Raw genomic sequence first — 15,770 nt, 5'->3', positions numbered from 1 at the left:
ACGAGCTGAGGTCAGGCAAATAATTTCTGTCTACGTCCAGCGTAACCTGAGAGATTAGCAGTGTGGAGGACAGAGTGTCAGGAAATCAGGATATCAACTGCCATCTTAAACAAATAAGAGGGACATATCACCTGGGATAGAGACAATATCTGAAAGGTTTTTCTTTGTTTTTCCTTTTTTGAGACGGAGTCTAGCTCTATCACCCAGGCTGGAGTGCAGTAGTGTGATCTCGGCTCACTGCAACCTCCAACTCCCAGGTTCAAGTGATTTTTCATGCCTCAGCCTCTCAAGTAGCTGGGACTACAGGCATGGAATTACATTACGACTGGCTAAGTTTTGTATTTATGGTAGAGATGGGGTTTTACCATGCTGGCCAAGCTGTCTAAACTCCTGACCTCAAGTGATCTGCCTGCCTCGGCCTCCCAAAGCGCTGGGTTACAGGCGTAAGCCACCATGCCCAGCCTAAAATCTGAAAGGTTTTTATCACTACTAGGCCTATAACATTCAGATTTTTTTAAAGCCATGCACACCTACAGGGCAGATAGAAGCACATAGATTGTTCTCAAGTGAGCGAGCCCAACCCTGTAGGCATCTGCTGTATTGTCTTCAAAATACAAAAATGGTCACTGGTGTTTTCTAACGATTCTCAGCAAGCAATTCTTAATGTATATCAATACTAGCATATGGGAGAGTTGAAACTATGCATCTCATCTTTTGAGATGTAAAGGATAATCAAATTTAGGATGATCATGTATAATTTTAAAATCAGAACTTTTCTAAGAACACCTTGAGACCTCAAATATATACTCACAAAGAATGTTGTTCAAGGGAGGAAGTGAAATTTCAGAAAAGATGCAATTCTGGCGCTGGTACCATATTACCTGACAGTAACAATGGCTTGGTAATGTCATTAATCCTGAGAAAAATCCAAGCAACCAACAACTAAAGAACTTTATTAAAAATTCTTTACAAAGTCTGTTCTAGAACTTGAATCAAAATAGTAGAGTACACTGGTAGCTCTAAGATCTGGTAAACTCTTTTGACTCATTCTTTATGTTATGGTAGAGCTTTGAATGTATGGCACAAGGCCAAGATAGTTTTAACTTTAATTGGCTGTCTGCTTTGAGATTTCTGTGTTTACACATAATCTTTTGTTGCTTGAAAACAATTCTTACTGACATAAACTTGAGGGCACTTTTCCCACTTGTGTTTTGATATTTGAAATCAGCAAGACTTTCTAAATGTTTCTGTGCATTGCAGCATCATTGGTAATGTTCTCACCACTTATATAATTTGTTCATTAGCTTTTGCTCCCTCTGCTGGAATGTAAAAGCAAGTAGCAATGAGAACTCCATTTCTAAAAGAGAGATACATACTCCCCACGCCCCCGCCACCAATCTTTGCATTTTAAAAACTCTTTTAAATCCATTTTAAAGACTGTCAAACTAGCATTATTTTACTTTAATTACCCCAACAAATGCTTATTCTTCAATTGCACGTTGTTACTTTTTATCATTATTTTACAAATGTTAACCTCATTTCTCTTTTCTTTGTAAATATGGAAATAAGCACAGTTGCAGTGAATTCCACAGCTTAATGTTAATATTTCCATAATATGATTGCTCTTGTGGATATGCATTTAAAGTATATTTTCTATTTAGTCTAATTGTGAATAAATCAGAAAGATGAGAACAAAATCTGTATATTGAAACAATTCAAGTTGACTTCACTTATGCAGACCTGGATTTAGAAGGTCCTTGATTAATGACTGAGATTTAAAAATTATTATTATCTGATACCTGAAATCCCTTTCCCCCAAAAGTAAAGAACATAGAAAAATAAACAATTTAATTTATTTGGTTGGTAACAAAAACAGCGACAACCAAAATCCTGAGAGAATTCAGTAAATGACAAACTGGCATATGGTTTGTTGTAGCTGTTTGTGCCAATACACATTTAAGTAATAAAATTAGAATGAATTTTAGTTTATTAGAAATATGAAGTTAAAAAAATACAGTATTTTCAGGTAGTAAAAATAGCATGCTTTGTTCACAGGTGAGTTACCTAGCCCAACATACTTTAAGGTAGCCATCCAATAAAGGGTGACATATTCTCCCTATACATACACATATTCAGAAATCCTGTGATAAAAATTAGCTACTGAGTCCCCAAGAATTTTGGATACAAAATGAACAGAAAAATGTCCACATTTATGTAAGTCACCTAAAATAAAGCTTTCTTGCTGGTCATCCTATTAAAAGGCCAAGAAGACTGTGAATCTATAAATAGATCTGATTACCAACAGAAAGGGTAAACTTTTAAGCGTTTTAGCTTCTGCATTTGGCAGTAACTGATTTTACCCTTAATCTCTGCAGCCTAGCAGCTTCATGGATGTCTATTTTTCATTACTTAAATTTGCCCTTCAGCAATATTTAAGGAATACAATAACAATATATGCAAGAACTTTAACTACTTACTATGGCTAAAGGATACAAGAGGAAAAAGAAATCCTGAGGTCAAGTACACAATACAAAATGCATACACTAATGTCAAAACATCTTCAAAGCAACATGCAAATGCAAATTTTAAGCACCAAGAGTTGTCACTTGGCTCCTGAAATCCTCATCTCCTTCATTTGCCCTCAGATTGTGTTCAATTTTAGTTCACAATGTATTTTTTTTTTTTCAGAAAGCCTGTCATAACCCAAAAATTTGGGCTGAGACATTCTATTTTAGAATGCCATTTCTTTCAGTCTTACACTTACATTTACAAGATCAGAACCCAGCCTGTTAAATCTACATAAGCTTCAGGGCTAGTTAAGAGAGAATTTAATGCTGCAAAGAGCTCAACTTCCGTATTCCATTATGATCTGCTTACTGAGTCTAAAAGACACATGCTTCATTAACTTACTTAAAGGTTTTAGTTCAAAGCAATTGCACAGCTTTTAACTTCCCATTGGAAACTGCATGTAATTCGTGGGCTGGATAAAGCAATATTTCAATTACTTGAGTAAGATGCAACATAAAATAAATTAAGATACAGATATCTGATATCAATAACTATTGACTTTGGTGATGGTATATAATGGAGAAACTGAATACCATATTTGCCTCTATATATTCCAACACAGCAAGGAAAGTTATAAAAAGAAATTGACAAGGAAACATTTATATTCACCAATACACAGCAATATTAAATAGACTTTGAGAAACATTGAAGTGAAAAATAAATGAATTGTTAAAGCCACACAATTTCATTTCAAATTCAGTGAGAAGTACAAATGAATATACTGCAAAGAAATATTGTTCTTGTTTTGATGACAAGTAGCTTGAACACTTGATATTGCTTTGGGACTCTAATTATTTAAGAGAAAGTGCCTTATACATAAGGAAAAATATCTTTTTACATTCTTCCAATAAAGGTTAATAACAGGCAGTAAGAAGGAAAAAGCTTTAGTAAATGACTGTTGTTCATTAACAGTTCAACTCTAACTCATTATCAAAATGTCCATCTTAAATTATGCATACATGGCCACGCAAAATTGAATTAGGAGGTAGTGCTTGGTGAATTTGTCCTTCTGTTTCCATGGAAACAGATGCTGGATTGCATTTCTTTAAGGCTAGTTTTAAAGTGGAAAACTACAGTACATTAATACTTCAGAAAGCACAGAACTTACTGTATCTTTTAAATGTATCAGGTTTTTTAAACAGCTGTTACAGCATATCATGTAACTCATGCAGGGCATCTTTTACTTCTACTGAATTTCTTTACCTGTTTGATTCTCTCTTGCCCTACCCACCTCCGCATCCGTATTTTGGTAGAAAGGCTGAAGAGTAAAGGTCTTTCCTTATTTGACGTTGCATTGTCAACATATAACAAAAGGTTTAGTTTGATATGGTCTGAATGCATTTATCCAAAATTCATGTTGAAATCTAATCCCCATTGTAGTGGTATTAAGAGGCGGGGCCAAGAGGAATGGTGGCCCAAGAGATAACATGTCTAACTATGAATCATAAGATTCAAGAGGTGGAGCCTTTTGGAAAGTGTTTAAGTCATGATGGCTTCATCCTTATGAATAGAATTAGTGCCCTTATAAAAGAGGTTGAAGCGAGCTGTCTTGCCCCTTGTCCATGTGATGATATATCATTTGCCTCTTTTTCCATATGAGGACTTAGTGACAATGTACCATCCTGGAAGCAGCCAGCCTTTCCCAGACACTAAATTGGCCGGCACCTTGGACTTCCTAATCTCCAGAACTGTGAGAAATAAATTATTTATAAATTACCCAATCTAAGGCATTTTGGTATAGCAGCCCTAAGGGACTAAGACATAGCTCAAGTTCTTTTTTTATTTGTATTAAATAGAGATGGGCTCTCACTATGTTACCCAGCTGGTCTTGAACTCCTGGGCTCAAGTCATACTACTGCCTCAGCCACCTGACTAGCTGGGACCACAGGCACATGCCAACACACTCAGCTTCATGCTCTTATTTAATAAAAACATTTTGAATGATTAAAATATAATAAAATCATCTATTTCTTCTTCTAGTTATAAGAAAAAGTGAGCCTTAGTGTTGGACTAGCATGTAATTTTTCCTAACTTCAATAGTTAACTAGCTGTGTGACCTATAGGCCAAGCACATAAACTTTCTGTGTGTCAGTTTCCTTATTAATCCTGCAATAATAAAACCTAAGTCATGAAAGTTGTTCTAATTTTTATGTAATTCATCTAAAGCACCTAGAATAACTGTTGGCATAGGAAATCAATAAATGGTAGCTATAATAATTGTAACTGTAACTACCGGTGTGCTACTTTTCTTGCTAGGCATTGTGTTATATGTTTTATGTCTTCAGTCATCACTATAACCCAGTATTATTATCTTTATTCTGTTGACAGATGTAGTAGAGAGGATACTTAACATCACTCAAAATGAAAGCTGTAAGGCTAGGATTTGAACCCTCCTATTCTTGGCTTCAGGGGCTAGAATGTTTTCAATACACCATACTGCCTCTTTTAGATACTACGAAAGGCTCAATTCCTCTCTTTAAAATCTTATCATAAAGTATTTCTACAGATTAAAATATGGTCACCTGATCCATTGTAGAAGATAACTAATTGTAAATTAGTACTTTGTACAAAGGAATTTGCCCACACTGTATTTTATTTTTACAATTTAGAAAGTGAATTAGGTTTCCTTGATGTAGTGCAGGACAGCATAAAATTGGATTTTTAACTTGGAAGTAAACATCTAGTTCTGTTACAGAGCCCTGAGTTTTTCTCAAGAGTCACCTTGGTGGCCCCAGAGAATTTCCAAAACTCTTCTTTGCTCATTTCTGTCCTGTTACAGCCCTTGGTCATTCCTCCTTTTAGAAAAAGAAATCGATGTTTACTAATGATTTGGGTCCATTGGCGACAGTGAAAGAAACATTTTATAATAAGAATATAAAACTTCCTTTCTTCTGAGGATACAGTCAGGTTCATCAACGTTCAAACAAATTTTCAATAAAGTGATAAGGATATTACATATTTATCAGAGATCTTCAGTGGTTTATAATAACTAACATGCAAGGACTGTTCTATTTTAAAAAGCACTGTCATATGTTTTCTGCATTAAATATAAATCCCTGTGAGATCAGTGCCAACATGAGGATGTTACATATTTGAAAATGATAGCAATAATACCCCTTCTCCAATAAAAAAAAAAAAATACTTTGAGGCACAGGACTAAGTGACTAGTCTAAAGTCATACACTTAGAAAGTGGTAACATCAATGTTATTACACATGAAATTTTTCACTACATTATTCAGATTAAAGTTAAATATATGTAAATCAAGCTCTATGGAGAGATATTTACATGGCTAATAAGGAAGTGGAGACTTGGACAATAGGGCATGAAGATGGCACATAAATCAGTCATTAAAAACGATTCAGCTAGGGCTCCAGTCACCTCAAATACATTTTTTCTTTACTTTTTTCTAGTTAACTGTAAGTAAGGTATGTTTATAAAGTTAGAGAGCATTAAGGCAGATGACCCAAAAAAGTATTAGATTGAGCCATATAAATTTTCAGTTAGTCTACCATTATGACCTACAACAATGGAATTTTAAATCTAAGAACATGCTTACTTGATAATTATTTCCGAAGTGCATTATTTATTGCTTTTCTTTTTTTAGATGGAATCTCGCTGTCGCCCAGGCTGGAGTGCAGTGGCGCGCTCTCAGCTCACTGCAAGCTCCACCTCCCGGGTTCACACCATTCTCCTGCCTCAGCCTCTTGACTAGCTGGGACTACATGCACCTGCCACCACGCCCGGCTAATTTTTTTTTTTTTTTGTATTTTTAGTAGAGACGGGGTTTCACCGTGTTATCCAGGATGGTCTCGATCTCCTGACCTCGTGATCCGCCTATCTTGACCTCCCAACGTGCTGGGATTACAGGCGAGAGCCACTGCGCCCCACCTATTTATTGCTCTTGAAATGCTTTAATCACAACCAATATTAAAGTAGCTTTGATTCCTATTAAGTGGAAAATATCCATATGGAGGATATAATTCATAAAGGAAATATAATTCTTATTTTGATCAGTTGAGATATATATATATATGATATATAGAAATATATATAATCAATCTATGAGATGAATGCAGTATTATATATATATCTGTATGTATGAATATATTACAAATATATTATACATACATTATATACATGTTTGTATAGCTATAATGAAGTCACTTTTGTATTTTGAGATAAAATAGATATGTAGAAAAGAATGGTGTAGATCAATGGTTCTCAGAGTGTCTAAAAAGTCAATACCACTTTTGTTATACTACCAAGATATTACTTTCAGTTTTCACTTTCCCATTCTCCTGAGTGTACAAGAGTTTTCTAGAGGCTATTGTAATAGACTGCCTTGTACTGCAGTAGATTGAATACTGAAGCACATATGACAATCCAGCTATCTTCTATTAAGACAGACACTAATGCAATTTACAAAAATATAATCAATGGTAGTCTCTTATAATTACTTGATTTTCTTGGAAAAAAAATATTTACTTTTCAAAAATATGTTATTTACATTAACATGTAATTGCTTATTACATAATGTTTAGTAAAAAAATGGGTTTTAAAGTTCTCAATTTTAATTTAAATACAGTAAATATTAATCATAGTTGTAAACCCACATGAACAAAAGGTGTTTGGAGTACACAGTAAATTTTAAGAGTGTAAATGACCAAAAGTTTTAGTACTGTTGGAACAAAAAAATTTTTTTTGTTCAATCTTAAAATTTCTGCTCATTTTTATGATTCCTTACGATGAAGACTTTATGGTCCTTGAAATATGAGAAGTTATTTAAAATAGATCTAATTAAAAATCCCTTACAGCATTTTCATAACATAAAAAATACTGAGCTCCTTAGAAATTGCTCCATTTGCAAAATATATTTATAACTTAACAAAAATAAATAATTCATACCTCACCAAGTGAGTAATAACGTCTTGGGATCTGGGAGTCCGGATAGATGTTTTCTAGGTACCAAGAAAAGGGCTTACACTTCAGATTTTCTCTTAGTGTTTTTCTGACTGACACATCTCCATAATCCACTTTGACAACACCTGGAATTTTTCAGAGAAACACAAATCAGTTTGTGCTATTTTTGTTTTAGTACTGTTTTACTCCATTTACTTTGCTCTCAGTTTTTTTCTTTATAATTCCAGCAAATTCAATTGCATATGCAGCTGCTACTACACTGGATTGTTACTACCATAGAATTAGTACATTAAATAGATATAAATAACACTTCTCCCATTGGTTATGACTTTTCAAATGCAAATATTTATCACGAAGTACTTGTACTACTTAGATTGAATAATTAACTAAATGTAAATTGGTATTTAGTATCTCATAAAGCTTAACTGAACTGTGTAATATGTCTGTTTTTCCTTAATAAAAAATTCTAGTAGCTCCAATGTTTTTGTTAATATTTATACTTTCCCTAGAGTCACTTATTCACCACCTGTAGATTTTATGAGAAATTTATATAAAATATTCACATAATAGACTGCACATGTATTCTTTTTCTTGAACTTCTATCTAGTTACCTTAAACTTATGTTTTTATTGATTTATTGAGTTATTCTAAGCTACCCCAGTCCTTGAAAAGTTAGTAAACATGTAAGTGTAAAGAAACTAAAAAACAAATGAACAGAAATATATTCACATGTATATATGAAAAATGATTAATTTTATTTCACATAATAGAATATTTGACATTTAAATGAATATTTCCACTGAAAATCATAAAAGAATGTTTTCTAGTTGAGAAATAATAATGCTACTAGTTTTTATATAAAAACATATGACAACTTGATTTGCTCCTTATATTAAAACTGGCATTTGATTGAAATAACTAATAACTGTGACAATACAGCAATTATTTCTTAGATTATTCTGAAAATATTTCAATGTTTAACTCTTTTCTTTAAGGCCACTATGCAACATGCTGGCACAAAATGGCCTAGTATTTAGGATATTCTATCCCAACCAAGTAACAAAGCCAATCAGCTGTTCTGTAAAATAGGACCAAGTGTTTAGACAATCTAAATGTCTGTAACTAATGCCATTACCAAGACACTATTTTCCAAAGCAGCAATGCTCTCAAAACTCATCACTCACTAGTTCCAACCCCCTTGTCTTTTCAGGATTTTTGTTTTTTTCAAAATTAAACGCCATAGTATTATTAGAAAGCATTCTGATCCTGAAGCAGCCAAACCATTTCCTTCCAAGAGAAAATATTGATTTTCCTAGCTGGTGTTTGGATAGAAAACAAGGTCTTTGGGGTTTTTAAACAGATAAATATTTGCTTTCAAAATAATTCTATTCAGAACTTCCAATCAGGAATGCAACCTTCAAAATAAGAGGCTCAAAACAATTTAGTATTTACAAAGTAAATCACCAGAAGAATTTCTCATTATGTTAAGTATTATTGCAGTTGAAATAATTGAATACATAGTCCTCAAAATCACATAAAGAGATGTCATTGTGCCTGGTGGGGAGGCGAAACACTGTATCTTCAGAGAACTTAATTTAACAGTCAATTTTACTGTTCTGTCTTCATTTTTGAGGTGGGTGGATTTAATTGAGGTGGCTTATTTAATATCAACATCCTCCCTTTTTCATCATGTTAAGATTTGGTAGTTCTGGCTCTGTAATATCTTCCTAGAAGGGTTTCTTTGTGCATGTGTTTTCCAATAAAACTTTATTTATGGACAGTGAAATATGAATTTCACATAATTTTCACGTAATGACATATTACTCTTTTGACTTCTCCCCAACTACTTAAAATTAGATCTTGGGTATTTAAAAAAGGGACAGCGAGTTGGTTTTGGCACATGGGTCATAGTAGCCAACCCCTGCTCTAAAAGATAAAGTCCTAGAAGGTTTTTATGAGCAGTTATCTGATTGAAATGAAAATTTAAAGTTTCATTTGCATACCATTTTACATAAGGTCAGAGAAAACATTAATTGTCCACTTCGGATTTGGCAAAAAGTGGCTAGTGGAGAATTATAGAGATTATTGAATAAAGCAAAGGCCTTCTTATCCTGTCACCTCTAAGCCACCCCTTGGCATTTCCACTGCAACTTGCTTTTGTTCTAATCCTAGATAATTATGCTAAATTACCTTTAGAAATGCACAAAGAAATACTGTGGGCTATCAACATTTTGGTGAGGATGGCTTTTTCTCTCTGCATCCATATTTTTTTTCTTAGAAGTGAGACATATTAAGAGACAACAGTCCTCACAAACACCCTATGTACTCCCCCATATTTCTCAGGTCGCTGCAGTTAGGCAGGGACATCTAACTGCTCCTGGCCAATACACTATGAGAGAAAGGGGTTATGTCACTTCTGATTTTAAAGATAGGAAAGGAAGTATGAGAGCTTTCTTTTCCTTTACCACAGGGACTGAGGAGGATTTGTATCCCAGTGGGTGCAGCTACAAGATGGAGAGACTTTTCTTGTACTGTATGATTTAGTGACTGTAGAGCCTGAATTAGATTATTCAGATCCATGGTTTGATACATAATCTTACCTGTTCCCCAAACTCTCATCTCCAATTCAAACCTCTTCAAAGTAGGTTACCTAATTGTTTACCCAACAATTTTATTGGGATCTATACTAGGCATCTCAAATTTGACAAGTCAAAAATTTGATTCTCCAACTTGCTCCATCTCCAAGGTTCTTCATTTTGGTATCTAGCACAAATATCCACTGATTTTCTCAAGGAAAAATAAATAATTTTCTTTCTCTCACACATATACATTTTTAACTCATAGGAATTCTTGTTGGCTCTCCTTCACAATATAGCCTCAGCCACTCTACTGTTACCATCCTGGTCCTAACTTCTCCCATCTCTTGCTTACACTAGCATTGCAGTAGTCTCCTAACTAGCTTGGAAACATTTTACATTCCTCTACCTATATTTTATTCATTATTGCCTGTTCCTTAGTCAATATATTTAAAATACAAATCAAATCATGTTACTCCCCTGCTCAAAAGTGTACCGTGATTTTCCATAATACTAAGAATAATTGAATGTCTCTTAACCATTGCCTGAAGATCTTTCAGAAAATAGCTCTTGACTAGCTTTTTGAATTCATCTATACTCACTTTGAAACCAGCCCAATTGTCCCACAGAAGTGATGTTTATTTAATTAATTAATTAATTAATTATTTTGAATAAACATGAAAGAATGGCCCTCAAGTTTCAGTCTTGAAACTTGAGTAAATTACAATTGTCTCATCTAAGTTCCTTTCTCAGGAAACCAACCAGATAATATAAGGGAACTGAAACTTACCAGATGACCACGTCTGGACAATGAGACACCAGACCCCCTCACCTGTCATGATTGCCTAACCACCTGTTTCTTGTTGATCAATTTATCTTCCTTACCCCTCCCTAATTCCTGGTTTCTCATACATGGTTATATTTCTTCCCTGCTATATCAACCCCTAATTTTAGTCGGTTGAGGAGATGAATTTGAGACTGATTTCCCATCTCTTTGGCTGCAGCAACCTATTAAAGCCTTCTTCCATTTCAATACTGATTGTCTTAGTGATTGGCTTCTGGTGCAGCAAGCAGCAGGACGTAGACAGAACCCCTGTGTTTCAGTAACATCTTCATTCTAGCCCCCTTTTTCATTCTTTACATTTCTTCAAACATTCCAAGTTCATAATTCATCATAATTCAACAATTCAAGGCTTTATACTTCTTTTTTCTGTCTATAATGGTGTTACCCTGCAACTTTCATGAGTTGTCCTTCACTTGGTCCAAGTCTTTGCTCAAATTTTACTTCTTCAGGTTTATTCTGACCTTACTATCAAAATTGATCCCTTTCTCTCATCTTCCTGGGTCTTTATCCCTCTATCATGCTTAATTTTTTTCCATGGCACTTATTATCTGATATCATATTATAGATCACTTTGCTCATTGCCTTCTCAACAAAAACTTTGGACGAGTTATCTCCTTTTTTGAAAGATAAGGTATCCTACCTGATAATATCTTACAAGATATTGTGACTACTAAATAAATAATGCCTGGAAAATGCTTAGTACGACGACTGGAATATAATAATTACTTAATACACACTATATATTGCATTGGATAGCTGTTGTTTTGCATGCCTGACATCCATTCTGTCCTCTGGTAAACACACTTGAATTTTCTCTGGGAAACCATTCCCACTTCACTTCCAGCCTGGGTGGGGCTGGTTTCATTGCCTTCCCCACTCTTCCAGTTTCATCTGTGGGCACAGACTAAGGCACATCACCAGAAAATCTAGTTAAAATGCAAACTGATTCTGTTGGCCTTGAGTGAGGGCCTTAGGGCCCATATTTCTAACAAGCTCCAAGGGATCCTGCTTTTGCTCAGTCCAGATTTTGATTAGCATCCAAAATAACTAGAGCATTCTATTTCTCAACTTTACACATAACCCAGATAACAATGACTGACTCAGGAATGGGCAAATAAACCAGTCAGTCTAATAAAAGCATACCCTTGAGAATATACTAGGACTATTAGAAAGTTGAAACTATTTCCTGTGGAACTGGGTAGCTGTATAGATAAGTTAAGCCTGGAGTTTTTGGGACTACCATACAACAAAGGCCTATGAAAGTGACACCAATATAGAAGATAAATCCACATATGGAAAGATACAAAGTGTGAGAGTAAAACAGAAGACTGACTAAAGATAGAAAGCATAGGCCAAGTCAAGATTAGTAACAGATACTTATTCTGGTCAAGCTCTGTACAAGGGACTTTTCTAGGCACCTGGGATATGTCTGTGAACAAAACAAAATTATCTTCCTCCATGGAGTTTATATCCTACTAGAGAAAGACCTAAATAAACAGTAAATACATTAGAAGGTGATACATGCTGTGGTAAAAATTTATAAGTTTTTAAGGCAAGTCTTCCAACGGGACTTGCAAAAGTCATGTAAAGGCTTTGACAATGAAGTAAAGATTCATAATGAGTACCAACAAAAGAGTATTTTAATTAACTCCAGATTTGCAGGTTTCATTAATAGCTAAAAGATAAAATTTATGGGTTGCTATATTTTTTTTAAATAAGCTGTTTTTTCATGGAATCCAGCTAAATGCCCATCAATGATAGACTGGATAAAGAAAATGTGATATATATACACCATGGAATACTATGCAGCCGTAAAAAAGAATGAGATCATGTCCTTTGCAGGAACATGGATGGAGCTGAAAGCCATTATCCTTGGCAAATTAATACAAGAACAGAAAACCACATACCACGTGCTTTCACTTATAAGTGGGAGCTAACTCATGAGACCATGTGGACACATGGAGGGAAACAATATACACTGTAGTCTATTGGAGGATGGAGGGTGGGAGGAGAGAGAGGATCAGGAAAAATAACTAATGAGTACTAGGGTTAATACCTGGGTGATAAAATAATCTGTACAACAAACCTCCTTGACACAAGTTTACTCATGTAACAAATCTGTACGTGTACCCCTGAAAAGTAAAAGAAAAAGCTTTTATTCATGTCTATTGCACTGTAGTATTAAATTCACTCTTTAGAGAAATCATTTTTTAAATTTTAAATAGATATTAGATGGAAGATCATAATGAAACTGGCCCAATTGTCACATAGAACTGATATTTATGTATTTTTATATAAACATAGAAATTCACTCTCTCAGTCTTAAAACTTGAGAAAATTGTATTTGTCTTATCTGAGTTCTTTTCTTAGGAAACCAACTATCAGGCCACCCAGACATTTTCAAAGAACTGAAACTTACCAGATTACTGCATATGGACAGTGAGACACCAGACCCCCTCACCCATCATGTTGTCTAAACCAACCAACTGCTTCCTGTTGACTAGCTCCTCTTTAATACCCCTCACTAATTCCTGTTTTCCCTACACATAATTACATTTTTTTGCTGCTATATAAATCTCTAATTTTAGTCACTTGAGAATATGGATTTGAGACTGCTCTCCCATCTTCTTGGTTGCAGCACCCAATTAAAACCTTCTTTCCTGGCAATACTCATTGTCTCAGGATTGGATTTCTGTGAGGCAAGCCTTAGACCAAACTCCTGGCATTTCAATGACAATAATTATTTGAGTAAAATTCTTCCCCTAGTAGATGCCTAGTAAGTCTAATAGTTCTGTCTCTCTAAAATCAAAGTACCTAAAGAATACTCTAATTGCATGCTAAAGCTTACAATTTCATGTACCAGAATACATATTGCAGCGTAACTTAAAGGGGAAATTTTTCTTCAATAAATAATGCTTAAGTGAGCACGGTGGCTCATGTCTGTACTCCCAGTACTTTCGGAGGCTGAGGTGGGCAGATCACTTGAGGCCAGTAGTTCAAGACCAGTGTAGCCAGGATGGTGAAACCCTATCTGTGCTAAAAACACCAAAAAATTAGCTGGCCATGGTGGTGGGTGACTGTAATCCCAGCTATTTGGGAGGCTGAGGCAGGAGAATCGCTTGAACCCAGGAGGTGGAGGTTTCAGTGAGCCGAGATGGCACTACTGTACTCCAGCCTGGGTGACAGAGCAAGACCACATCTCAAAAAACCACACCCCCAAAACAAAAACAAAACAAAACAAAAAGAACGCTTAAGTAAATCAAAGTTATATCTGGTTGACAAAATACAACTCTTGTATTAAAATAATTATGTCTGTATAAGAATATGGAAAAATGTTAGTAAGCCAAATATATGTTTATTACACAGAATAATTAAAATATATGAAATAAAAAAATTGAGATAAAGCCCCTTTTTTCCTTTAACAGTCAAAACAATGCAGTTGAATATAAATTCTGTTATGTATGTCATATTAATGATATATATTCACATTACAGGAGCAGACCAGTATATACAGTTTAAGCTAATAATTTATTTTTTTGTGATATTTTCTAAATTCCAAATAGAAAGTGAACTTTGTTATTTACTCTAATGGTAATTAGGAACTTCATGAATAAGAATCTGCATTTTTCTCCTTTTTAAAATAATAATAATAATATAATAAGCCATTGTTAATCCAGCTAGCAATTATTGTATTCCACTGCATCTAAATACCAAATCATAAATGATATTGGGAAAGCTGGAGATCCACATGCAAAAGAAGAAATTAGATCTTATTATCTTACACCAAACATAAAAAATCAAATCAAAATGTATTAAAATTTTAAATTTTAAGATCTGAAACTGTAAAAACACTAAAAGAAAACACATGGAAAATAGTCCATATTTGTCTGAACAAAAATTGTTTCGATTTGACCATAAAAGCACAGGCAACAAAAGCAAAAATGGACAAGTGTGATGGCTTCAAATAAAGAGCTTCTGCACAGCAAAGGAAACAATTAACAAAGTGAAGAGAAAGCCTACTAAATGGAAGAAAATATTTGTAAGCCATGGATCTGATAAGGGATTAAAATCTAAAATATATGAGGAACTCAAACAACTCAAAAACAAGAGAACACCTGATTAAAAATGGGCAAAGGTTGTGAACAAACATGCGTCAAAAGAAGACATTCAAATGGCCCATAAACACGTGAAAAAAAATGCTTATCTCATTAATCATTAGGAAAGTGCAAACTAAAACCACAATAAGGTATCGCCTCATACCTGTTAGAGTGACTTTTATCAAAAATATAAAACATACGTTTTGGAGAAGATGTGGAGAAATGGGAATTCTTAGATACTGTTTATGGAAATATAAATTAGTACATCCATTATAAAAATGGTATGGAGCTTCCTTGTAAAACTAAAAATAGAACTACCACATGATGCTATAATTCCTCTTCTGGGTTTATATAAAGGAAATGAAATCAATATGTCAAAGGGATATCTGCAGTCACTGGTTCACTGCAGCATTATTAACAATAGCCAAGAAATGGAATCAACCTAAATATATATCAACAGATGAATAAAGAGAATGTTGTATTCTACACAATGAAGCACTATTTAGCCTTAAAAAGGAAGAAAATCTCATCATTTTGACAACATGAATGAAGCTGGCGGACATTATGCTAAGTGAAATAAACCAGGCACAGAGAAACAAATACCACATGACCTCACTTATGTGTAGAATCTAATACAGTTGTACTCACAGAAGTAAAGAATAGAATTGTGGTTACCAGAGGCTACAGGCATGAGGAGGGAGGAATGGGGAGTTGTTAATCAAAGAGTACAAAATTTCAGACAGGAGAAATAAGTTTTGGGATC

At 34.4% G+C, this 15,770-nt stretch overlaps 1 protein-coding gene across 7 annotated transcripts in view; it reads right to left on the bottom strand.

Moving 5' to 3' along the window:
• GALNT13 (polypeptide N-acetylgalactosaminyltransferase 13) overlaps positions 1-15,770 on the bottom strand; it is a 590,308-nt gene that overhangs the window by 50,511 nt on the left and 524,027 nt on the right. For all 7 annotated transcript variants that reach the window (XM_031651262.1, XM_031651267.1, XM_031651266.1 and 4 more), the window contains one exon: positions 7,476-7,615. In XM_031651262.1, coding sequence (XP_031507122.1) covers positions 7,476-7,615 — 140 coding nt within the window. The remainder of the gene's footprint in view (positions 1-7,475; positions 7,616-15,770) is intronic.

This window comes from Papio anubis, chromosome 10, assembly GCF_008728515.1.
Source record: "Papio anubis isolate 15944 chromosome 10, Panubis1.0, whole genome shotgun sequence".
Taxonomy (NCBI): Eukaryota; Metazoa; Chordata; class Mammalia; order Primates; family Cercopithecidae; genus Papio; species Papio anubis.
The sequence above is the reverse complement of the archived record's forward strand: the minus strand, read 5'-3'. Positions and strand labels throughout refer to the sequence as shown.